General features: G+C 33.1%; 2 protein-coding genes and 1 long non-coding RNA gene across 4 annotated transcripts; 2 read left to right on the forward strand and 1 right to left on the reverse strand.

The window, feature by feature from the left end:
* The first annotated feature begins 126 nt into the window (after nt 1-126).
* On the forward strand, nt 127-7,240 carry fwe (calcium channel flower). 2 transcript variants are annotated; one of them, XM_085192642.1, is made up of 6 exons: nt 127-216; nt 296-416; nt 2,743-2,950; nt 4,623-4,733; nt 5,813-5,931; nt 7,056-7,195. In XM_085192642.1, the coding sequence occupies exons 1-5, from the start codon at nt 214-216 to the stop codon at nt 5,928-5,930; spliced, it is 561 nt and encodes a 186-aa protein (XP_085048768.1). In that variant the 5' UTR covers nt 127-213; the 3' UTR covers nt 5,931; nt 7,056-7,195. The 2 variants fall into 2 exon arrangements, with proteins under 2 accessions (XP_085048768.1, XP_085048758.1); XM_085192632.1 differs by lacking the exon at nt 5,813-5,931 and having other exon boundaries at nt 7,056-7,240.
* Nucleotides 7,241-11,976: 4,736 nt separating this feature from the next.
* Lamtor5 (Late endosomal/lysosomal adaptor, MAPK and MTOR activator 5) lies at nt 11,977-12,631 on the reverse strand. Its single transcript, XM_085192658.1, has one exon. The coding sequence runs from the start codon at nt 12,532-12,534 to the stop codon at nt 12,262-12,264; it is 273 nt and encodes a 90-aa protein (XP_085048784.1). The 5' UTR covers nt 12,535-12,631; the 3' UTR covers nt 11,977-12,261.
* An 8,484-nt stretch (nt 12,632-21,115) lies between these two features.
* Nucleotides 21,116-23,086, forward strand: LOC146541784 (uncharacterized). Its single transcript, XR_014878408.1, has 2 exons — nt 21,116-21,406; nt 22,616-23,086. It is a non-coding gene; the product is annotated as an uncharacterized LOC146541784 (long non-coding RNA).
* The last annotated feature ends 4,884 nt before the right edge of the window (nt 23,087-27,970 follow it).

The raw sequence follows: 27,970 nt of genomic DNA on the forward strand, positions 1-27,970 counted from the left end.
TATTCGATATAAAATTTTATATTTCACCAACGGTTTACTTAAAGTATTTTAAATTTGTGGAGCATGCATATAAATACAATTTTATACTGCAACAGTCATAAAATTATAATATTCTGTATTTGTATTCTGAGCTGTCACATTGTATATTATATGTTTTATCTACACTCAGAATATATCTGACAGCTGACAAGGCAGTGAATTGATTTTCCGAAAATGGTAAAATATAATGATTTTTTAATTTTAAATTATATATTTGTAACATTTGGATATATAATTATGAAGTCATGTATTACAGTCGCTGGCAGACAAAATAAATATGCTCATGGCCCGGCCAGGGCCAGAAAATGCCCAAAAAGATGACGTTCCCTGGTGGATGCGCTACGCTGCCCGAGGGTTGGGGACAGTTGGCAGTTCACGTATGTATCATTTTCTCTTTTTGCCTATATATGTTCGAAAATGTGATTATCTTATACATAAATACGATACATTCGGACTAGGAGATCTGTTGATTCTTTATCTTATCAGGTCTTATTGTCCTAACTATTACCTAAAAGAGAAAGGTGTATTTGTAGGTAAAAGAAAAATTGTGGGGAAAAAAGGCATATATATTATTAAAAATTAAATACTTATTATATATAGGAAACATTATATTTTACTTACAGAATGTAAATAAATAAAATATGTAGTTTTTTTAAAGTTGGCTAAAAATAAATCTGTATATACAAAAATAAAAGGTATAGTTGCATATTATATCATTATATAATATTTATAATTAGCATGTATTTCTGCTTCTCTAAAAATTGTATAATATTCAACATCCTTTAAATCAATTGGTCACAATGACTCAACAAGTATCCTTTATTACAATAATTAGACAATAATAGTAAGGTATTTTTTTTTACCAACATATGAAATTTATTAAAATATACATTATTAAAAGTCAAATTCAATTATACAGTCTCTACAGACTTATGAATCATATAGTCTTGAGACACAAATGGTCAATCATAAATATCTTTGCAATAAATGTTTATTATTTTTGACGCTGTTGTGGCACCACAAGCACAATCTCCAGAAGAATGTTTATGTATAAATAGTAATAATTATACCAAAGATGATATAATTATTTACTTTATTTAAAAATGATTATATTGAACATGCACATCATTATAAAAATGCTAACATTTGAATAGAACCCACAACTATCACATACAGTCAAAAACATTTTCTTTATACCTTTTAAGTATTGTTATTCATTAAATTATTGATTTAAAGTCATAAAATTTAATCTTATTTTCTTTAGGGTAAACTACACCTTGACCTAATTTTATCTTTTGTTTACTAAAGTTGATAAAAAGGATTGACATCACTTTATAATTTTTTAAAATTAAAAATAAGACAAAGATAACTTTGATATATATTTGAAATATTATAAAGAAAGAGAAGAAACAAATTTGTAAATTGAAAAAGATATTTATTTACCCTGTCTCTAAGTAGTATTAAAAAGACAGTTTTATTTTTCTTGGATGTTTTTTTTTGTTTCACATTTCTACCATCAGCAGATACGGCTGTGCATGCGTCTTACCTCAGTCAATCACTAGATGTCCTTTTATATTTATATAGATTAGTATTGACAACATTGTAAACTATTATAAACCCAATAGTTTTCTTTATAGTTTTTTATTTAGTATGGTAATTATTTTTTTCCTAATTTCCTGTTAGGATTGCAATATGAATACTTAACTAAATGATGTGTAACTTACAAAAACTAAAAACACTACATTAACGGCATTAAGAAGGAAAATCTGTAGATTTCATTATCACTACAATGCTTGCGCTGTGAGATATCTTCTGTAGCCTGTGGACACTATAGTTGTGGGTTCCAATTTCAATATTAAATTTTTCCACTGTGATGAAGCAAAGAACTACATACTGCACACTGCAAGGTAAGCAGAGGGAACATAGTATTAGGAGACTCGATTCTTCACTTGCCACCCATTTTTTCGTGGTATTGCGTGTTTAGTGGCAGAAGTCAACGGCAGGATTTTGCGTTGTGCCAGAGCAAAGACGTGGACATATAGCTATCCCGTTACGGTCACCCCCCTGTGCCCTTGCTGCCACAAAATATATGGAATAAAGTTAATAAAAAAACCTGTAAAAGTAGACTTTTTTAAGACACATCCATTTCTCAGTTTCTGTCGACGGCTGAGCGACGAAATGAAAATAGTAGATACTTTATTCCCCCGATAGGGAATTAAACCCATAATAGTTTACAGTCGTATGTTTATGCACCTGCGGCGCAACTGCCTCAAAGTGTGCAAAATACACATATTAATATTACTTATGTTTATGTTCTGCTTGTTTATTAACATAATGTGCCCCATTATTTCTATTTACATTCAAATTTATGTTAAGAACATTTCCATGTATAATCGTCCTGCGTCACGATGTCGTCTTCGTCATTATTTAATTAATATACTGTGTGTGTATCAAACTAATGTATTTTTTGTTTGTCACTTTTTTGTTGGTTGTTGTGATTTCCTGTTATACTTCCCTTTAAAGACAAACAATGTCTCCAGAATTCGGCGGAAAGTCTTAACACTAGACTCCCTCTGCCTATGCTAACAAAAAAACATTTATTGTATCTGCACGCTTTTTACCGCTTAGCATGTTAAAATAGCCCGTAATTACTGAAGAAGTTGAAAGTTTTACGTAAAACTTAAATATTCCATTCCTTTCCAGTCGCCATATTCATGGGTATCTTCAACTGCATCAGTATAGTATTCGCCAATGTGGATTGCATGATTGCTGGTGTATGGCAGATGCTGGCGGGCTTCCTGGTGATAGTATGCGAGGCACCCTGTTGTTGTTTCTGCATAGATTACGTACAGGCACTATCTGATAAGATTGAGACGAGGCCGTATTGGAACAAGGCCGCTATGTATATGGGGTGAGTTTAATTACATACATGTTCGATAATTTACTCTTTTAATCAACAACTGGAGATGTAAAATTGATACCATATTTAATTTCCTCTTCTTTGAATATAATTTACTAGTGGACCCGGACGCGGCTACGCCTGCTTCAACTATTAAAATATTTATTAAATATATTCATGAAATTATTCTCAATTTTCAATAGAATTAGTAAGAAAATATATGCTTAAATAATCAAAAAGAATAATAAGTAGAGACATATCATTAGAAAAAATTATCTGAGTTATTGAAATGAACCAACAAAAGGATTAAAAGTAACTAAAGGATAGCTATTTTTAATATTAGAAAAATTACTATTTTCCGTGCGTGGGTACATAGATATCTACTCTATGAAATAACTAAATATTTCTCTCTATTAAATAGGATAATTTTAGCGGGCAATATCAAATAAAATAAGAAGAAAACCAAAGTGTAGTTTAAATTAATTATAAACAGCAAATAATTACATAAAAATTTACAATAATTCGAAAATGTATGAAAAATTATAAAACCCGTTCGCGTCGGTCATACTATGCCGCCCGTAGCCTAGGTCATTTGGAATCAGTGACATCTTCTTAATTATTTATTAGAACGTTATACAGTAAACTATAATTTCAATCTAGATAAAATGTTAAGAGTGACTCTTATATTTATTTTCATAAGGATGAATATCAAAATGTCGCGGTAACGGTTGCGTAGCGACGCGACGGTTGTTATTAACATGGCAGAATAAATTGCATGTCAAATTAGAAAGTACTTTAAAATATATTAGTACATATATGTAATGTAATGTTATATAGCCTATAGCACTTCTGAAGAATGCAGCTTTCATACAAAACAAAAACATAGTAAATCGGACCAGTAGATCCAGAGATCTTAGCGTTCAAACAAACAAACAAACAAACAAACAAACAAACTCTTCCGCTTTATTATATTAGTATAGATTACAAAAAATAATATAACATATCGTGACACAAAGTGTTACTGTAACCGCGACAGGTGTTGGTTCAATTTCCACTCAAGAAATGCAATATTTATTTAATACACAGCACAGCCTACCGTGGGGGTAGGGTGAGGGAACCTAGTGTTAAGACAGTTACCCATTTTCCATTGAATTCTGGAGGCGAACATATGAAGATATTAAATATTCCTCGAGTGGGGATTGAACCCATAATCAGTCGCGTTTACAGTTTCAAGATTATTATGAGCTAAAAAACCGAAATACATTATTCACCAGAAGAAATGAACTGATCAGCTCAACTGTACCATACTATAATGTCACCTGATATATGTATAATTACTTAGTTTCATGTTCATAATGGAGTTATAGAGGAATATTAAAATTTAAATTATTTATTATTTTGTTGAGACAACGTTGAGTTCCGCCCCCGTTCAAATTCTCTAAAATTGGGCGTTAAGTGGGAAACGGAATGTCTTAATACTAAGTTCCCAGGCTTCCTCTGTCTTCTGTGCTATGTGCGGGATACAGAGAGAAGCTAAAAAAATAATGGAATTCATTTTCCATTAGTCTACCTTACTATGCGGAAAAACGGTTAAATTATCACACATTAAATTATTACTACACAGTTACAGCTCCGCCTAATAAAAGTACTCTAAAAAGAAGCTAATTTTATATTTTATTTACAGGTTAGCGCTACCCCCCTTCTTCATGTGCTTCTTCAGTGCCTCCACGTGGTTGGGCAGTGGTCTTATATTCGGCACTGGCATTCTGTACGGCATGATGGCACTGGGAAGGAAGTAAGTTTATTTTCAATATATAAAATATTCATATAAATAATTATAGGTCAATTTTTGAAAGAAAATTAATATTTTAACTCAAAACTTGATAACATTTTTTAAAATTATGTTTTTTTAATACAGTTTTTAATACAGTGTGGAAAGCTTCATCTATATTGGTCGTCACCGTTTTTGTGTAGTACACTAACAAATATTTAAAACTGCGATTTTTCTTTCTTATAACTTTATAAATAATCTATATTTTTATATATTCCTTTTTTAAAAAGGCTCTCTTATCGTTCTAGTAATGTTGAGAAACATAAAACTAATCAATCGATTTTAATTTGTTACGTTTTATCGGAACTAATGGATGTTGTTCTAAAAATATAAAAACATTTTATTTATCGGGTATTGGACTTTATTATAGTACATATTATATTATAGTACTTATTGAATATAAGCTTTATATTGTTTGTCCAAATTGTTGTACATTTGAGGATATGACTGAATGAAGGTGATATGTTGCAAAATAACAATTTCATGAAAAATCATCTTAAAATTTTTAAGTGTGGACAGTTACCAAGAGGCGCGGGTTCAAATCCCGCTATGTTCAAATTCTTGTACGTTTTCTAAATAAGTATTTATTTGAACCCAACTTTAATTAAAAACTGAAACTGATAAATGTGAAATAGTTTCATACGACCTCCATATATTCATATCTTCATTTGTCAAAAGGGTTATTCGTTCCTAATATGTGTGTTTATACTGTGTTAACATGTTTAAACTCTAAGATAAGCGTTTGTGTGTGTGTGTGTATTTTGTGGATAATATTTTTTTTATTATACAAAAACAAGTTCGAAATTAGGGGTTCTTAGTGTTTTTGAGATTTCATGTTTCTCGTAAAAAAACCGTTTAAACTATAATAGCTCGACTTTTGATTTTCATAGTCAAATCGATTATAAAAAGTATGTATTATATTGAATTATACAATAAATTCACAAAACACACACGCACGTGTACGCGACACGTAAACATTAACAACGTGTCTCGTGTCGTCACTACTGCGTGTACATTACTAACGGACTCGGGGCACGGGCTAGGGGCACGCGGGATGACATGGCCGCGATGGCGGCGGGCGGCACCACGCCCCCCGGCCCGCCCGCACAGGACCACACCGTCACCCTCATGGAGGATCCTGACGTGTGGCGCCCTAACTAAGGCAATAAACGTTACTCATCATATGTCACAGGCGGCTCGCTTGCTTGCTTCGTATTATGTTGGATACACAACACACGCACTTACACACACACACACACACAAACACGCTAACACACACACAAACATACATGACGAAACTTTTGCTTTACTTTGCATGTTGTAACTGATAGTGTTGTATTATTAGGTTTTGTTTTTTCGACTTTAAAATCAAAATGGTGTGCCCTATGTAGTGCTCTTACCAGGGCAATTTGTGTTTATGATAAACTCATGGATAGTAGGCTTGTATTGCTTGCTTTGCTTCGCTTTGCATGGAATTACATGGTAGTTTTTTCTTTTTATCTTTCTATCCTAGCGTGGTACCTAGAGAGAACGGAGCGCTAAATGCTACGGTCTCTGCATACCTCTTTCGCCTCGTCCACTGTTATCAATCTCCGAAGGTCCTCATTATTTTTGTCGAACATTGACCGAGATCTTCCCTTGCCTTTCTTACCACTCACTCATAGTTCATTAATATTTGTTGCCATTATTTCGTCACTCATTCTCTCGACATCGCTAAGGCACTGGAACACGTTCCTCTTCATTATTACCGTGAGATCCGCGCTAGAAGCTGCCATCCTGTATATCTCTTTATTGCTGATTCGATCAGCTAAACTGACTCCGCATATCCTACGAAGAAAATCGAATTGAAGAGATGGTATCTCCACAGCATTCACATTGTTGTGTTGTTTTGTGCTCACAGTGATATCAGATTTAATTATTTATTTAATATATGTTTAGTCAATTTTGATTTTTAATCGCCTTTTAATGTAAATAATAAAAAGCAGAATTATCAATTAGTTAACGTATATTCTGCTAAGTGTTTTAGATAAGAGTTGTAAACAAATTAGACGTCACATTTCGTGCCATTGTTATCAATATTTACTTTGCTATTTTCTTTTCATTTTTTTTAATCATAATATGGATTTAATAATTCGCTTAGAGGTTACAGTTCCATTACAGTTATCTGTTAATCACTTTAATTCACTCTGTTGAACCAATCGCACATACAATCAAACATAAGTGCATTTTTCATAAAAGTACTTCTTCAAAATAAATTTGTTGTTCCTGAAACTTATTATTTTATAGAGCGTCAAGAGACGATATGAGGACGTCGGCTGCCAACATCGAAGCTGGCGTGGGTCAGTCGACGACTGCGCCAAAAGCCAACTTGGTCACCAACGAGCAGCCTTTCAGTTTTACCAGACCCCCACAATGATGTAAGTTAACCAATATTGGGCATTCAGTGTTAGTAATGTTGGTCACCATTTGCTGGTACTTTAATGTTGACTTACCAATATTGGTGGTTCAATATTAGCAGCCAAATGTTAGTCACCGTATGTTGATCAACCAATGTAACTCAATCACTGTATTCTATTCGCTGTGGATAATCCCTTTAGTTGTAATAGATCGACTTTAATTGGACTGTCTTTATGCTTTTAATATTGATCATATAAGAACTTAATTGTTATATTTTTTTTTTCTTTTTGACTAGTTTAATCTAAAATTACTTATAAATTTATATAAATACATATTTATATGTATATGTTTAAGGATTTAATATGTATTTTGACTTTATCTTTGGCTTTATGTTGAATAATATATGTGGTAAAACTACCTCTTGTATCCAATATCCAATGTTGGGTGCCAATATATCATTAACATCGATACTACCAACCGATAATCCCGTAAATGTCTACTTAAACAAAAATAATATGAACTATATGAATTGAAACAAATTTAAACAATTAATATCATATTATATCTACATAAATTTACGTACAGTAATTTAAAAAAAATACTTTATATAAAAGTAACTTCTATTATTCCATATATACATTTATTAAATTTTAAACAAACGTTTTATAAACTTTTGTGCTTCTAACAAAAAGGGGTATAAGTCTTAAATTGACGAAATTTAGTTTATAATAGTTATCAAGTGAGTTGATCTAATAATGTAATTATATTACGAATTTCTATAAATGAAATATATATCAAAGGGTATAAAAAATACACCAAATATACTCTAAAACATTGGGAAACTAATTGCGGACTTAAATTCTGTTACAATATTATTTTTTTAAAGTGTTGCTCTTGCAGTTTCGCTTAAATTGAAAAAATAAGGCTGATAATTGAATTATTCTGTTTATTAACGAAAACTGTATTAAATTCCGTTATGTAGCTTAAAGTATTTAAGCATACATTTTTGAGAAATGACTTTGTTTTAAATTTAAAGGATACATTAAAAAAAGTACTTTAACTTTTACTAAAAGTTTTTAAACTTATACCGGTTTTTTTAAGAAGCTTAAATATATAAAACGGTGTTAAGAAAGAAAAATTGTTGTCATGTCCTCTATTTAAGATGTGTGTTTGTATATAAGTGTGTGTTTAATGTTCTGCCAAATCTTATAAACTAATGGCAGCTTCTCACCTATGGATATTATTAAAAAGTTAAATATAATAATAAATTTAAACAGTCGCTCACATATCCAGTTTTGAATTTGTTGCTAATATTAATAGAATTATCTAAATTACCATTCGAATTTGACCGCATACTGTAGATTTTTGTTGTGAAATTGTAGTTAACAACTTACTGGTCACATTTGGTGGGAAATTTGTATTTATATTTCAATGGATGGTTTGAAAATACGTTTGGAGCATTGAGAGATGCTGTACGGTAAGAGACCAGACAAATTAAATAAATCAGTAAATAAATAAAAATATTAAATATTATAATATAATATTTTAAATTATATAATTTTTTATGACGATTAACTTTCGGGGAGGACAACGTCAACGTCTGGCGAGCCCGACGTTGATAATATGAAAACATAGAAAATATATATAACTTGTTCAGTGTCATGTATGTGTCTTTAAATGAACAGAGCTACAGAACGGAGTGTCGTGTCATTAAGCTATTTTTATTTTGTCATTAATATACTCGACGTTATTATATAATAATTAATCAAAATCTATAATATGCGGTTGTTATATTGCACTACACTACAGTCAGTGTTCGAAAGTCCGAAGTAAAATAGTAAAACAATAATTGTTATTCATAGTTAATTAGTTATATTAATATTTATATTTACACATGTTATATGTGACGTAGTAATATCACTTTCGTGCTCATTATTAAGAAAATGTTAGGATAATGATCTCCATACCATAGATCCTTGTGTCCTTCCACATTGTGTAATGCCAAACTTAATATGCATTTTTATCTGTTATATGTTTTTTTTGGTAAAAAAAAATATAAAATAAACAAATATGATTCATTAAATTCAAAAAAAATCTTAAAATAAAAAATATTCGTTATTTGGACCAAAATATATGAATCACACATTAATTATATTTTTAGTATTTTAATTTTTAAAACATATCATTTTCCTTTTTTTTATTAACATTTAGTGTTGTTTCTTAATATTGGAGACACGATGCATAAATATTATATACATAATTGTGTTAGATAGTTAAATTATATTAATATTAATGATACATATAAAATAAAGCACTGTAGTCTAAAAAATCAGTTTATTATAACTTTTATAAATATCTGAAATCGGAAATATATCCTTAAAATTACAGAAAAAATAGTTTAAATTATTTTGAAGTTTCAACTCAAGCATATTGATATCAAAAGAAAAACTAATACTACTAAAATTATGTTCGTAACCGAATTATTTATTTATTTAATTAAAACTGAATTCTATTGAAATACATTCCATTTGATTATTTTGGTCTCATTATTCGCCATTTTATTGAAATCGAAAAGAGTAAATGACATGTAATTTGAAGACATTTTATTCTGTATATTGTAAGAGACAAGAAGGGTCCATTACATTATGCCATACTTCTTTCTTTTGTGCTACGAAACCATAAATATCATATTTTTTTTTTCTTTTATTAGAATAACTATGTCAATTTTTGACTGCCTACTTAAAAATAATCCTTACAAAATGGCTTTATAAAAATATTTAATGTTGTATAGCAATAGATAAAATATATTTTTTAAAATAATACATTTTATTTTTTTAAATTGCAACCCTTTTATACCGCATAGAACAATTTATAGCAACACTTGGACACTAAATCGTGGTTCGTTTTGTATCCAATTTTCTTACGATTTCTGATGTATTCATTATTAAAATTTCTTAAATTTCATCGTTGTTAATATTTTTGTAAGATATAGGAGAGCAATGGAGAAGTATTATTCCATAGAGAGAAGGCCCTAGTCTGTAGATAATGTTAGTTCTAGTTTTAATACTTAGTACTTGCTCATACAGCCAATCTTCAACATTGCCAGTATTATTTCTTTTAAAAGAAATTTACCAGTTTGCTTTTGGCAACATTACTGTCATGTATTTATGATGTGCTTCCCCATTTGATGAATTTTATTTTTATCTTGCATTCATTTACTATAATAACAGTTACAAGATTATTTATATTAAGTATAAAAAAATATATTTTAATTTGTATATACTATGTCTTATAATTTCACTATATATTAGTTCCATACATTTGTTTATTATATAAGTTAACTGAAAATTATGTGGATATTTCAAAGTTTATGTAATAGTAATACAGTAATTGTAAATTAAGGCAAGTATTTTGTTTCGGTTGACGAGGAATATCAATGATTGTTATTCTGTATTTATGTAAACATGCACTTTACATATGTTCATGCCTTAATAAATGTATCCACATGAGATCACCCAAAAAGTAAGTTCATTCAAAATACTTAATTTATTTACTTTGTTCAATTGTCCTGTTAATCTTTTTTATATTTTTTTTTCTACAAATACCAGGCATGGATATGTGTCAAGACATAATATTATAAAAATAGTTCTAGTAATATTGAAATATATAGTTTTTAATAGAAAAATATTTAGGCTTGTCAATTTATGCTAAGAAAATTATCTGAGTAAATGTTTTTGAATATATGGCATAAACTGGCACTTGTTTGTTATGGTGCGCTTACATGTTTGGCAAGACTCGGCAAGCCTCCCCTTCAGCCATAAACTTTATTTGCCCCAAGCTTCCATTGATTTGACATAGAAACTAACACTGGCCTAGATCGGCAAAGTTTTTTTGCAAGATCCAGTAAATCAAGCCAAGTGGATGCTTGTCAAGCCTTGTCAAGTGTATTAATGCACCATTGCAGGTAGCTTGCAATGTTTAAGTTTAGACGGTAGATATGTTACTGCATTGTTCTTGTCGGTTAATGTTTAGAAAGGCATATCTGTAATAAATGTGTGTATATTGAGAATTTATTGTTTTACTTTTATCTCCTTTTATTTATTTTTGAATGATTTTGTTAATATATAAAGAATTATAGGATATGTTTAAATTTTGAAGCCAGTTGTGGCACAGGGACACATATTTGCGACTATAAAAACTACAGGTGATGGGTTCGATTGCCACTTGAGAATGAAATATTTAATATTTTCATTTCCTTGCTTTGGTAATGAGGCAAAGTGCGGTATTGAGTTTTACCATTCAACATGCAATGCCTATTGGGTGGATATTGGGAAACAGAGTGTCTTAATACTAGGTTCCTAGGTTCCCTCTGACTGATCAAAAAAATATTTATTTAAAAATAATTATTACATCATTATTACAAGTCTTTTTGACATGATAATTTTCTTAATACCCTATATATTTTTAATTTTATTTCATGACGGAAAGGTTATCTGGAAAAAAATGTTAATTAGCAATAAGATCACATTTTGTTCTTCGTACAATGCTATGTGCATTTACTAGATGTACGTTGTAACTGCTTGTTTTCTATTTGTGGTATACATTAAAGTAAATATGAATAAATAAATTGTCTGAAATTTCCAGAGAAGCAGACAATTTTTCTGTTACTACTGCAACATGCATGATAGTTTAAAGCTAGTTTTTCGAAAAATATATAAGATTAACAAGAATTTAGTATGCTTAACTTAACCACACTTGAAACTTATAAAAAAAGAAATTATAGAAATAAGACAAGTCAAGTAATACAATATTTTCTTATTAAAACAAGTATTTATTTAATGTATATAAATATGTACAATTTGTAACACTACATTGTTACAAACAATATATTTATTTTAATATATTTTATTTTTGGGTTAACAGTTATGATATTTTTTTTCATAATAGAAAATAAGAAATCAGTTCACTTTTAAGTTACAGAAAGATATATTGGGAAACTAACACAAATGCAATTTTTAAAACATTATAATTGCTTACATGTTGTTTTAGATAAAAATTGCTCACTATTAGTTACAAGGTCTATATAATATAACTCTTATGCTTTTTGCTTAAAAACTGCACCGGTTATCGTACCATGTCTCTGTATTAGACAAATTTTACTGTCAGTTTCCAAACATACAGTAGGAGGCTTCAAATTTGGTTGTATTTTACAAGCTTGTTCAGAAATAGCTACGATTAGGCCTGCTGAGTCAACGTGCGCCGTCCCTTTTGAAGCTAAACAAAGTCCTTGATGGTCAGCCACTAAGCAGCCGCTCACGTTAGGTGTAGACATAATTTCTTCTACCACTTTATCTAGTTCCTTTTCCATATTTAGTATAATAGGATTAATATTATAAATGTTTTGAGTACTTTTTCAACGTACAATTTGACACATCTGACAACTCAGAAAGTTTTTGTGAAGTCAGCTGTCAAATATCAGATGACGGCTACGCTCTATTTTACGTAATATTTGAGTAATAATTGAACTGTTATTTTTATTTTAATATTGAATTCAATTAGAGACTACCTACCTATATAAATAACAATAAATTTCTCTCGATTGAAACTTAAACATTATATTAATTTTCAACGGAACCGAAATTTACAAGAGTCATTTCACATAACCATGTTTTATAATAAATATAATTAGGTTTCAGAAGTGAAATATCAAAAGAAAACTACACAACACTAATGTTACAAATACAATCTTATTTATTAAAAATCAAAATAACTATAAACTGAAGTTTATATAACTAGAAACTTATATAAAACACCAACAACATTCGAAAACACATATAGGTATTTACTCAGTGTTAATTATAGCAGCTCTTTTAACCAATTCACAATATTTATTAATTAAAACATTTAAATTACTTTATAACTTGCTAATAATTATCTATTAACAACCTAGTAACAAATCACATCGACTACAACACGTGTAACCTCAAGTATATGAGGGCCAAATATGTCTTCCCGCTTAAATTAGTAACTTAATAATAAAATGAAAAGAGCGGGAGCGGAAGACATTGACAGTGACATTGACACATTGCAGTACTATATTTGACAGTTGACATTTGTAGCACAGAAGTCTCCCAACTCGGCCATTCTGACCCTGCGTCGTCCCCGACGTAGCTGATCCAGTTGCCTGATCACATGCTGGTGCATCCCGATTAGCCCCAAAGTCATCAGCGTCGTTTCATGGCTGTATTGATGAAAATTCTACAGTAGTACCATATTCGCTGTCTTCATCATCTAAAATTTTAAGTTTATAAATGTCTAAACATTACAACATAAACGGATAGGCAATCAAAATGTACAGACAAAAGATATAAAAATAAAAAGTTTTGAGAGCTCTCATTTTTAACCCTGTAAAATCTTCATATCCAAGTATGTTCAGTCCGGTGCAGCAAACTCTGGAACCTGTGAACAGAACAGTCAGAAGGCGTCCCCTCTGTCTGCCAGGACCAAACGTCCACATAGACGTCACATGGTCCACAATGACCAAACGTTCACATAGACGTCACATGGTCCACAATGACCAAACGTCCACATAGACGTCACATGGTCCACAATGACCAAACGTTCACATAGTCGTCACATGGTCCACAATGACCAAACGATCACATAGACGTCACATGGTCCACAATGACCAAACGTTCACATAGACGTCACATGGTCCACAATGACCAAACGTTCACATAGACGTCACATGGTCCACAATGACCAAACGTTCACATAGACGTCACATGGTCCACAATGACCAAACGTTCACATAGACGTCACATGGTCCACAATGACCAAACGTTCACATAGACGTCACATGGTCCACAATGACCAAACGTCAGCAAGGACCAAATGTCCACCTTGACCAAATATCCACAATGATCAAACATCCACATGGGCGTCACATGGTCCACAAGGACCAAACGTCCACATGAATGTCACATGGTCCACAAGGCCATAATGTCAGCAAGGACCAAACGTCCTTCAGAGCCAAACGCTCTTCACAAAATCTTTCAGGGCCACACACCCGTCAAAATTTCTCAGGCCATATGCCTCATTAGACCAAACGTCTGATACAAGTCAAAGTCAAAACATCCAACCCAACCCCATGTCTGTGCCCAAAGGGACCACACATCCAATTGAACTCAATAAACAAACTGCCACATTACACCAGTATTGTACACTAAGCCCCACCTTGGTTGTCAGACAAAAATTAAACAATTAGAAAAAGAATTAATGGAGGAAGAGAAAAAATAAAATGTCAGTCTGTATGTATGTAAACATGTAATGATTTAGAAAGAAATTGTGCTAGACAACAAAGCAAGAATTAGTGCAATACAGTTAAAATAACTTGTCAATGAAAAAAGGCAGTACAAATTTCCAGTCACTAATCCCCATGCCATTGTACCATGTTAGAGCTCCTCAAGTGGTTTAACTACCACCACTCAATAATTAATTGCCTCAGTCTTATAGAAGCTCGGCCTAACCTGACCTCTATTTATAATTCAACCAACATGTTCAATTTCTGTTGAAGTAATAAACATATTCGAAATTTTATGGGAAAATCGGTTTTTTTTTTTTTTGTTTGAGTATTAATAGTAACTGAATCCCATCATAACGCATTATCAACACGTCATCAACATATTCTAAAACATGACCACATTCAATATGTGTTTACATAAAATATGACAACATTCAACACATGTTTACATAAAATATTCGTAACCACCACCACCACCAAATTATCCGTGTGTGATCATCAATCAAAGGGAGAAGATAGCATCCTCCGACATTCAACCCTTTCAGTGCCCCACAATCAACACATATACACACTTTGGATTGCACCCTCCAACATACATACTACACTCCTCTCTTCAAGATAGCTGACAATTTCATGTACTTTAAGCTTTTCCCCACCCCATATGGAAGATAAGCATTTTCCCATATTTACCGTTGTTTGCACATTTAATGGCATTGGCGATCGAATAATGTGAAAATTTATTTATTATGTACATAAGAGAATCCAGCTAATAACTTAAATGGTACATTAATGTGTAGCCAAACGCTGAATGTGCTGACAGACAATTCAATACAGACACACACTTCACACTTCAGACCAGGACACTTCAATTCCTAGGCATTGTTTACTCCTCACTAATTAAGTTGTCTGAAATTGTCTCCTATATCATAAACGATAAATTATTATTTACTATAAACATTCTTCTGGTTTCAATTTCCCATTTTAATTTGTTTAAAATAATTCAAACTCTGTAACCTCATAATAGTAATACACAGAAATCTTTTGCTACAATAATCCCTTCCGCTAATTACTTATATAGCTATTAATAGAGGTAAGTCTAAATATTTTATCCTCAGTTATATAAGTAATAGTTGTAAAGTTAGTCTTAGCAAAAATTATTTATGTAGTAATCTTAATGAACTTGATGTAATCGATAATCCTATTTGTGAAACCGAAATTATGTCTATGTATGTTATGGCTTTTAATTCACTTCCTACTATTTGTAAAACAAATTTTATTTTAGGAAATTTACATTTTTGTCAATCACTAGGTAATAACTGATGGGTCTTTATTTATTCAAATCTACTAAATTGCATGTTAATTGTAATAACAATGATTTCAATGTAACTTTATTTGACACTGGAATTTTAACTTTGAAGCTGAATTTATTTACTCAGAATGTTACCTACAACATATGTTACAGATGTAATTAATTAATTATTAATATTTAGTCTCCATATACATTCTACCATTAGGCATGAAAATATTACATTTGGTTTTATTAACATAAAATTTACAATTTTTATATTTACTTGTTATGTAAAATTTATTAGTTCAATTAATCCAACAATTAAATTAAATTCTACTCATTCTGATTTCAATCTTATAGCAGACAATTGTTGCAATTGCACATAAATTAAAAATATTAATAATCCTAATTTGTTTAATTTGATAAATCCTAAGTTATATACAAGGTTTGCACCCTTATCTGCAGCATTGCATCACTTCAATACTATGTATGCATTAATAAGTCATTAGTATAAAACATAGTTAGTCTACCTGAAACTCTCCTAACAGCCACACATTTTCCTATCTCCACTGTGACTCAATTCTATTTGTTTTATGATTGAGACTTTAATTAATATGTTTTAAATTATTACCAAATCTCTTTTTAATTGATTAAATCTTTTTTTTTTTTAAAACAACTTTAAGCCAAATGTACATAACAGCACACACATTCTACATACAATAACATCAGCATCTATAATAACTCTATAATAACAGGCATGCAAGATCTCGGAACACCTATCAAGTCAGTTCCAAGTGAGAACTCATCAATAGCCAAGGGCACAAAACCATTTCCTGCCAACAAAGTAACAGTGTTACTCACCCTCCAAGTGAGAGCTGATCAATAGCCAAGGAAACAAAACCATTTCCTTCCAACAAAGTAACAGTATTACTCACCCTCCAAGTGAGAGCTCATCAATAGCCAAGGAAACAAAACCATTTCCTTCCAACAAAGTAACAGTATTACTCACCCTTCAAGTGAGAGCTCATCAATAGCCAAGGAAACAAAACCATTTCCTTCCAACAAAGTAACAGTATTACTCACCCTTCAAGTGAGAGCTCATCAATAGCCAAGGAAACAAAACCATTTCCTTCCAACAAAGTAACAGTATTACTCACTCTCTAAGGTACAGTTTATTGGTTCTCCCTCACACAACAAACATTTCAGAACAAACAAAGGTTACAAGTCATACTGCTACCATTCCTAGGTTTCCTTATCCAATGTTACTCACACTCCCTTCACCAACAATAAAATTGTTCCAATCTAAAAGAATTGTGTAACGGATGCCCAATTATTAAGCTATGAATCTCTTGTCTTTCCTTTTTTTTTTAGTCACTATGAATTATGCTCAACTGGCAGGCTCGAAACGCCATATATCAAGAATTTAATTCAATTCACTAAGCCCTATATACATTGACAAGAATCATCTCAAAGCAGACTGGCACCCGTCTCTCCTCTAGCACACTAAGCACAATCACAGGACTCTTCAGAATCAGCCTGCATAGAACATCAACCACCTATGATCACCAGTAATCACTCACTCACTCATTCAACCATGAACATCACCCTTAAGGCGCCCAGAGTCATGTGATAAACATTCTGAATCATTCCAGTTATTAGCACTTCTAACCCTCTCCACCTCCTCACACTATAGCTCAATATTATTGATAACAAAGTCAGTTTGATATAAAATAGTTTTGTATTATTCAACTATTTAAAGATTTTATTGCATCAGAAAGATTACAGGCTAACTTGGTAACCCCTGAAGTACATTGAGAAGGTGATGAGGTATCAGAGGCCATACTTTCAGATAATGCACCTTTGGGAAAAGTATCAAATCTAACAGTTAATCATTTAAATTTGTTTTTAACAAACTAGCATGACAGGTTGAATTATGAGAAGAAATATTACTTTTTACCTTTTTCAAGTTTGTCTAATCTCCAAAGAAATGCATTGTAATGCTCACCAGTAGAGGCACTCAGATACCTGGAGACACACAGAGACGCGTCGCGCATTGCAAGCAGAAGCGCGCGTACACGTGCGGGGACGCGTCGCTCATCAGTATCAGAGGCGCGCAGACACGCGCGGGAACCGCATCGAGAGCAGTGGCGCGCAGATATGCGCGGGGACCGCATCGCAAGCAGTCTCGCAGACGCATCGCACATTGCGAGCAGAGGGTGTGCAGACGCACACGAAGACGCGCAGGAATGCGTCGCACATCGCGAGCTGAGCGCGTGCAGAGGCACACCAAGACGCGCAGGAAAGCGTCGCGCATCGCGAGCTGAGGTCGTGCAGAGGCACACCAAGACGCTCAGGTAAGCGTCGCGCATCGCGAGCTGAGGGCGTGCAGAGGTACACCAAGACGCTCAGATAAGCGTCGCGCATCGCGAGCTGAGGGCGTGCAGAGGCACACCAAGACGCTCAGGTAAGCGTCGCGCATCGCGAGCTGAGGGCGTACAGAGGTACACCAAGACGCTCAGGTAAGCGTTGCACATCGCCAGCAGAGGTACAAGAGACGCGCGGGGACGCGTCACTTGTCGTGGGAGCAGAAGCACCTCATAGCGGCACGGCGGCGGCATGAATGTCCTGCAACAGCACCATGAAAGCACCAGCGCGAGCGCTCGAGACACCCTTAGCGCTCGAGTTCCATAACATGGCTTTCAAATGACTTAACCTATCTCGCTAACCGCGACCACGTGTCGTGTCCGGTCGACGTGATTTGTTTTGTGATTTACTTCCAGCATCACCCATATCTAACACTGTATTTCTATATAGGCATTAAATCATTTAAGAAAAGAGAAATGATGAAACTGGTGTTTTATTTGCTTTCACAAAAATAACAAAATTATAAGGTACAAGGATCTGGCCTGATGGGCTTAGATAGGTATCCCACTTCTGAAATTAGGTTTCAGAAGTGAAATATCAAAAGAAAACTACACAACACTAATGTTACAAATACAATCTTATTTATTAAAAATCAAAATAACTATAAACTGAAGTTTATATAACTAGAAACTTATATAAAACACCAACAACATTCGAAAACACATATAGGTATTTACTCAGTGTTAATTATAGCAGCTCTTTTAACCAATTCACAATATTTATTAATTAAAACATTTAAATTACTTTATAACTTGCTAATAATTATCTATTAACAACCTAGTAACAAATCACATCGACTACAACACGTGTAACCTCAAGTATATGAGGGCCAAATATGTCTTCCCGCTTAAATTAGTAACTTAATAATAAAATGAAAAGAGCGGGAGCGGAAGACATTGACAGTGACATTGACACATTGCAGTACTATATTTGACAGTTGACATTTGTAGCACAGAAGTCTCCCAACTATATATTTATTTTTTTAAATTTATGTTTTGCGTCGAGGCCACTCAGCACGTAATTCTGGAGGTATTGCGTTCCGCATTCCATTACATTCTGGTTGGTTGTGCGCGGGATACCGCGTGAAGCTGATATTTTGTGTCAAAATCAACAACTGTGAACACTACCTTTACCTGGTACGCTGTCTACACGAATATGAGAAACCTTTTTACACATAATAAATACATACGTAAACATGTCGCGAATTGACATTCAGTTATTTTTAACATTAGCATCAAATGGAATATAATATGCAAAATAAATGCTTATTCATTTTGTTTTTTGTGGCAGATTGAATGTCTCCTTGAATTTGTCGCATTTTGTAAATAATTTGCTGAAATCGTTTGATTAATATCATTATCCATAATTACCTATAGTAAAATCTTCTATACCACAAAGATCATGCAGCTATTTTATGTAATTATGAAATACCAAACGCAACACAGGACGTTGTGGGTTCGATTTCGCTCTGGTGTCGAGACAAAGTGCGGCGTTGTGTTCTATCACACAACACACAATGCCTCCAGAGTTCGGCGGAAAGCTACCCCACTGTGTGCAGGATACAGCGTGAAGCTGAAAAAAAAATAATAAAAGCCGTTATCTTACGGTTGCCGTTATTTATCTAAAACAATACTAATAATAAAAATGTATTGGATTATATAATTCCTTTATAAATACCTACCGAAGCGTATGTTAAATATGAAATTACTTAGGTATTATAAGTACCCACCTATGTAAGAAACATTGAGTAATGAGTTGATTTCCAGAGCCTGGGGGCATTGTGCACATTAATAATAAATTATATTGTTTTATGGTAATTATAGATAATAATGTAATATATAATATGAACTGATAAACTATAATAATTATGTAGAATATGACACCGTTATTAGGAATAATTTAAAATGATATGCATAGGTTAATATTACGTATTCCGTAAAAAGGAGAAAAAAAAGAAACAATAATAATGTGATGAGGAAATAGACGGCGGACAATAAACTAATAAATATTTAATGAATAATATTATATGATATATAAATTAACTACAATAACATTTTAAATTTTCAGTATATATTCATCGTGGCGCAGAGGGAAAGCATTACACTGTAAATGTGTGGATAGTGTGTTCGATTCCCACATGTGAAATTAAATATTAAGGCAACACGCAATGCCTCAAGAACTCTGCGGATAATGGGGAGCGGGGTGTCTTAGCATTAGGTTCCCAGGCTCCCACGATCTTCAAAAAAAAAATTCTGTTCTAAAAGGACAAATTATGTTCCGCCTTTTAGTCTTAATGTCAGAAATTTGGAAGAATAGAGGAAAGCGTGTCCTGACAGAAAGTGCAGCTAAAGTAGATATATTCCTACCAGCCCACGTCCGGATTTTTAGCCCAAAATCAAAAGTCCCAATTGGTTTCCCCATTTGGTTGGTTTCACTGTAAGATTATTCTCGAATAAGTACCTACTTTGACTTTTTAAAAATCATACAAACTACTGATTATGCTTTTTTGTTAAAAATGCTTTAAAACCTCGTTTACCCCCAATAAAAATCTGGCAATGCTGATACGCTCTACGTACCAATGTAGCAATTATTGAACAAAAAACATTAAATACATATTAAAGATTTGGTAGAAATATGACTAAATATTAGTAAATAATGATTCTAATTCGATTTCTCATTAAACGTCTAATTTACCTTAATACTTACTTGTTTTGGATTTTAAATAATAAAGTAACTTACTCTCCTGCTCCTTCCCGTTGACCTACAAGCTGAACGAGCACAAGCCTGACTTGCAATTGACCTTTTTTTTTAAATTTAATCTTTTTATAAATCTAAACGTGTATACATTATTTTGGAAATAATTTAATTTTGTGGAGTCAAATAACTATCTATACCTTTGTTTCTATTAATAGGCAAATGTAGGTGTCTATATTCAATTAAAAGTTACCCATATATTTTTTACAATAGAAAATCCAGTTTAACTTTAGCAGTTGCAAAAAAATGAATTAGCCAGATTGGTTTTCGTAGTCGTCATCTAGGTCTCGTGTTGGATGCACGGCTTTAGTGAGACAAACAAAAATATAAAATTAATTTAAAAAATATCCCTAATAATGCTAGAGTTTCTCATTTATTATTTATTAGCAACTCTAACTATTTTAGCATTTATGGAGTTTATTAATTATTGCAAAAGTGACGCCTGTAAAGAAGCCCGGTCTAAATATATTGGTAAGTTTGATATAAAGTAGAAAGTAAATTTATTGTGATAGTTATATAAACATATTAAAAGTCCTATTTTTACCACAAAAAGAGGGTTATGTTTTTATATATTCAGACGTGCACGTCAGGGTAACCTAAGAGAATGTAATGCTCCATCCTACTTTTACTAAGCAGAACGATTTATACTGTTGAATGAATCTGAAACGTTTTTATGTGTTGACACTATGATAGAATATAGTTTTTCATATTTTGCTCATAAAAACAAAAAAACATATTTATTAATTATCTTTATAAGCTCTGAGCTGTAGATGTTTAAATCAGTCAATTATTTAATTGTCTTGCAAAATTCTAGTTTAGTATTTATTACGTTTATATTTTTGGTCCTTAACTAGGTAGATTATTATTTGAATCGAGTACATTTTTAACGCAAATGAATATTACACCCTGTTACTAAATACTGAGTCATCTATTTCGTTAAGCCTTGATTAGCAAGGTATCTTTTAAGGCGCTAATTGGAATTGAAATGTCGTTGCGTTGTTGGTACTATCAAGGCCAATATAAAAAAAATGACATGCTAAACAGAAGAATGACGAGAACACCTAGTAATAATAGATTCGACAGGACTATAACATGTTAATACTTAAAACAGAATACAAACTCTACACAAAAAATAAATTGTTTTAAGTTTAACTGGCTGTTTATGTGTTTATTTTTTTATGTATTATATGCCTATGTTGTACATTTTTTAAGCAAATTATTATAATTATTGTCCACACTCTTAAGGCTTTACCTTCCCTCTACATCATAAGGTTGCCTGCAAGAGATCACTGTTTTCGTGATAAGGTCACCTCTTGTATATTAAATTTTTTTTGTTGTTTCTATACTGTTGCCTTTTTTTATGTGTGTACAATAAAAAAAATATTATTATTATTATAAATTACAATTACTGAATAAAACTTCTATACAGCCGTACTGTTCAGTTACATTTCTTCCTTCAAAATAGCAACGTATATATTTTGTTTTTTTTTAAATGGCTTCAATTTCATTTTTATGTTTATTTTAATTTTTAGAGTTCAAAGTCAAACAATACGTTCAATTCATATAAAATATATTAAATGTGACCTTATAATATTTTTTATTTTATTGTTTGGAAAAAAAAAACAAGTATGACAATATTGGTTACGTACCTAATTATATTTTATTTTTATATTCTTTCAGAAACGATCAAAGTTGTTATACAAAAGAATAATGGTATTAGCCCACTGCAGAAACCAGTTCCACCGCCTATAAATGAAACGGACAACACTAATAAGATTATATGCGTTTAAATAATATGATTGATTAAATTAAAAGTTTAAACTTGATACAAAGACTGAATTTATAAATAAAAATATTTTTTATCAAAGTGGTAGCGCAATAGAGAATTTAATTGTGCTTAATGATTGTGAATTAAATTTTCTCGATTATTTATGAATGATGATTATATGTAATACTAGCGACACACTCGCGGCTTCGCCCGCTGGAGCCACGGATTTTAAAAATTACTAATTTGAATTACTGTCGTGTTCTTATGACAATATCATTGTTTAAAAGACCTACGTTGCTAAACTAAAACTAAACTAAAGTTTAGCCATTTAAATAAGACAGTTATTGTATAGTAATTTTGGCAAATAAAATACTTTATGTTGATATATATGTTTATTTATGAACCGAATTAAATGAAAAAAATAAGTTTGCCAAAATACAATATTGAAAACTGCATTTAAATCGGTCTATAATTTGGCCTTTAAATGCCTCTAATAATAGATTTTTTCTATATCTCCTGACTCCTCCTTGTACAGACAGCGACAAGATACAATTTCATTATGTGTGTAGACATAAATATAAAATTAATTCTAAAATGGACCGAATGATAACTATAAAAAAAGTAATTTAAGAGAGCCTAATTCATCAACACTTAACCAATAAATCAAAAAGGTGGACTTAATTAAGCACATTCATGCCTTTTAGACCCGACAAGCTAAAATGTTACTTAAATAGTACTTTAGGAGGAGGTAGACTGACTAAGTAATGGAATTAAGTAAATCGATTACCTTGACATGTGTTGATTGATTCTGTTGACATGAAATAAAAAAAAACCATTTACCATTTGAGTATGTAAACCAAACGAAGATCTCCTGTGGAAACTAAAGACCAAATAGATAGTAAGGGCGTTAGGGTAGGATATGGTCAGTCTCCTCGCCGTATCCTTAGATGTGGTCAATGCTTTTAATAGCCTGCCGTTCGAGACGTTACGAGAGGCGCTTCGTTATCATGGTGTGCCTTTCTATCTCCGGCGGTTATTAAATAAATACCTTCAAAATAGAGTGGTGTTATGGACGGATAGTGACGGTCAAATCGGGCGTCGAAGGGTGGGTTGCGGAGTGCCACAAGGGTCGGTTTTAGGCCCGATACTGTGGAATCTCGGATACGACTGGCTCCTACGTTGTCGCCTGCCCCCCGGTATGGGCATCATTTGTTACACCGATGACACACTTGTTACAGCCCGGGGAGGGAATTACAGTGAGGCAGCACGTTTAGCTGAAGTCGGCATCCACCACGTCGTCGATCGCATTAAAACACTGGGCCTGAGGATTTCCAGTGTAAAAACGGAAGCTCTGCTTTTTCATGGACCACGCAAGGGGCCTCCCCGTGGAGCCACTCTACGTATACAGGGCAGGATGTGGAAATTCGAGGTCAGATGAAATATCTGGGTCTGACCCTGGATAGTCGATGGTCGTTTGCTTCACACTTCGCTCAGCTTGTGCCGAAGCTTGTGAACACCGCCGGGGCCCTCGGTAGGCTACTACCGAATGTCGGAGGACCTGATGCCACATGCCGACAGCTTTATGTTGGCGTGTTGAGGTCTATGGCGCTATACGGTGCTCCTGTGTGGGCTGAATCTCTTACCGCTCGCAACAGGATCCAATTGCGAAAAGCGCAGCGGGTCATAGCGGTAAGAGCTATTCGGGGTTACCGTACTGTGTCATGGACGGCGGCTACTCTCCTGGCGGGCGATCCTCCTTGGGAGTTACAGGCGGAGGTACTGGCTAGAGTTCACGCATTCCGTATAACTGAGCGGTCGCGAGGTGAACGACCATCGACAGAGGATATTGTGCGGATCAGGAGAAGAGCCGATGAAGCCCTGATGCGGCGATGGGAGTTGGACTTGAGGTCTCCGGCGGCAGGTTTGGTGATGGTGGAAGCTGTCCGCCCCCACCTTAAACGCTGGATCCAAAGAAACTTTGGGGTTTTGACGTTCCGACTGGTGCAGGTACTAACAGGGCACGGTTGCTTTGGTAAATACCTGCACCAGATTGCACGTCGGGAGGTATCACCAGCGTGTTACGAGTGCAATGCGCCGGTGGATTCGGCGCATCACACACTGGCCGAATGCTCTGCTTGGGCCCCACAGCGCCATGTGTTGATGGATGTAGTCAGTAGAGATCTCTCACTGTCAAGTGTGGTGGGGGCCATGCTAGATAGTGAGAGGCACTGGTCTACCATGGTCTCCTTTTGCGATTCTGTGATGGCATTAAAGGAGGCCGCGGAGCGGGAGCGCGAGTCCAGCGCAAATGCAGGCCCGCTCCGTCGTCGTAGGCTTGGGAATAGGAGAAGGCAGTACGCTCATCTCCAACTCCCCTTACCCTAGAGAGTCACCAATAATATGACGGTGGTCCGCTACAGGCGGGCTTACCACCGAGTCGCCGTAGTGGAATGCGTGAGCGATCCTGCGGCGTCTTGCTTAGGTGGGTAGGTCTCGCTGGGTTTTAGTGGGTAGTATCGGGTTCATTCTCCGGTGAGCCCCACAGTACCGCTCTGTCGGTCTGCGTAAACTGCATTTCCCAGCGTTAAAAAAAAAAAAAAAAGGATATGGTCAGTCATTCTCCCGCCCTGAGCTCGTGGTCTAGTGTAGTATCTTTAAATGGAGTGTATATTAATTGGACAGAGAAGCATTGGCTTTCAAAAAATAAGAATCATCAAAATCAGCTTACCCAGTCAAAAGTTCTGAGGTAGCAAACATAAAAAATTACAGACTAATTGATAACCTCCTCCTTTAAGAAGTCGGTTAAAAATAAATACTACCACGAAGCACAAGCTTATAAATAAAATATTTCACAATTATTCTGATATCAATTATTCTGATGACATCATCAATGTTGCCAAGATTTTATAACTTTATTTCCATTTTAAAAGTTATAACGCGTTATTGGTAGGATATATTAATAACGTATATTGACGGTTTTGTAAATAAGTCATATATTTTCGATCTACTGTTAGTTTTTGTATGGTAATTTGGTTTTTTTTATTAATTCACATCTTTTTGGTTCTCTTCTCTTATTCGAGTAGTAGATTAGTTTGGTTAAGTTTTGTTTTATTCTGTTATTATATTTCGTGTTACTTTTAATTAAAATACTTTTCAATATTTATTTTACGTTGTCGTTTTAATAATCGACGTAAAATAAATATTGAAAAGTTAGTTTACAGAAGATTGTAAGATGTGTTGATTTAGAATACTTGTCAATAAACTACCATTTTCGAAATATTACTTTCTTTTTGTAAAAACCTTAAGTGTCCGCCACTAGGGTACTTCCCTCTATACATTTTTATGTATAATTTTAAGTCTTTAGACTTGGCCGGGAATTATTATACAATAAAGTATAATATTTAAAAAAATCATGAAAAAATAAAACTTGTATTGATGTTGTAAAAAATCAAGCCTCTAAATCAACGCAATCAAAAGATACGAGCAATAATGCACCGTTTTTTGCTTACGTTAATTGGTGGGCGTGTCTAACTCGCACTTGGTTGTTTGTTGGTTTTTAATATTTTAATTCCGTAACAAGCAGGCATAGAAACAACATCCTGCGAGTGGCGCTTACAGGCAGAGGCTGTCCCAGTGCGCCATATTTATACGATGAAAATTATATAAATATATATTATATATATAAAATTAAATAAAAATAAAAATATATTTGATGATACGATGAGTATCATCAAATATATTTTTTGTTTTACGGCTGGCACTTCCCGTGTGGTCTCATTTTAATTTGGTCCAGTCCTAACAATGCCATCCATGGGAAAATAATATAAATTTTAAATTTTCACAGTCGGTTTTTTTACAAGCTTTTATTTAACTTGCCATGTTGGTCTGTCTGTTAATGTATGTGAAAGTTTATATCTACTTCCCAGTGTCCGATTGAGCTAAAGTTTGTATAACGACTTCAGTTGAGTTTCTTGCCGGCTCTTCTCAGCAGAACTGCCTTCCGAACCGGTGGTAGCTTTTTGTTCATATGTTCATTCGACGATTCAAAAGTGCTTATAATAATTGCCTATTTGAATAAAGAATATTTTGAATTTGAATTTGAATTTGAATTTGAATGAGTATAAAATTATATATAATCTTTGTTAATCCAAAATGAACGTCGCGCCGCGTCGCTTCAAAATGGCGTATTACAACTTTTTGCACAACCCACCTAATATGGATATCAAATCAAATGGTTTGCATATTACAATACACAATAAAAAAAACCTAGAGAGCTTGTTTTAAATAAGGTTTTTCAAATAATATTTTATTTATTATAATGCCAGATATTTTATGTAAGGAAACAAGATATCAATAATAAAGCTGAACATAATATTATAATTTGTTTATTTATATACTTTTTATCTATATATATAAAATCGAAAGGTCACTTACTCATCACGAAATCTCAGAAACTACAAGTGCTAGGAATCTCAAATTTTGCATAGGAGTTACTTATAGGACGTAAGTGCTCGCTAAGACGGGAATTTGCAATATTCAACTTCTAAGGGGTGTTTTTGGGGACGAAAGTTTGTATGAAACTTCGTTACTACAAATTGTGTCAAATTTTGCATAGAGGTCACTAGGACGTAGTCATGAAGACAGAAATTAATAATAACATAGTTCACGCGGGTGAAACCGCGAGCGGGCCGCTAGTATATTATATAAGATAAAAATAAATATATACATATGTATATATTTATCTTTCATATGAATAATTATAGCATTTGGAAACGATATGCAAGGTTTAGCTGTTTTCTGTGGTGACCAGTATAAACATAATATTCTATTTTGAATGTGTAAAGTATATACACCTATTCCCCGATTTAAACGGTAGATACGTTCCTGAGAAAACCGTGTAAATCCAAAATTAAAAATATTCAAGTCAAAACTGTATAAATCGAAAAGCTTGCAGAATACGCATAATTTTGCTATTTAACAGTTGTGATTTTCTTCAATATTTTTAGGTGTACACAGAAATAAAAATAAAGTGCATTGACAGATTAAAATATGATTAAATACGGAAACATTGTTTTTTATTTAATTAGAATACATTAAACAGAAGAACAAAAAATAAAACCAAAGGTGTTTTATTATCATTCATCACTGTTAGAAATTAGTCTCATTCTTTTTGTCGGAATCGAAGGTTCGAATTCACTTTCATCACTTGAACTTATTTGTGCCGATTCGATGTTTGAAGCAGTACAACCTATATTTACATTATGAGA

Source organism: Heliconius melpomene, chromosome 1 (genome assembly GCF_056956725.1).
Source record: "Heliconius melpomene rosina isolate 202511_hmr_F chromosome 1, ASM5695672v1, whole genome shotgun sequence".
Taxonomy (NCBI): Eukaryota; Metazoa; Arthropoda; class Insecta; order Lepidoptera; family Nymphalidae; genus Heliconius; species Heliconius melpomene.

Coding starts and splice junctions, on each gene's coding strand:
- fwe (XM_085192632.1), top strand. Junction 2,951..4,622: donor AAGGCCGCTATGTATATGGG/GTGAGTTTAATT, acceptor TTTTATTTACAG/GTTAGCGCTACCCCCCTTCT. Junction 4,734..7,055: donor ATGATGGCACTGGGAAGGAA/GTAAGTTTATTT, acceptor ATTATTTTATAG/AGCGTCAAGAGACGATATGA.
- Lamtor5 (XM_085192658.1), bottom strand. CDS start 12,534: ATGGAAAAGGAACTAGATAAAGTGGTAGAAGAAATTATGTCTACACCT.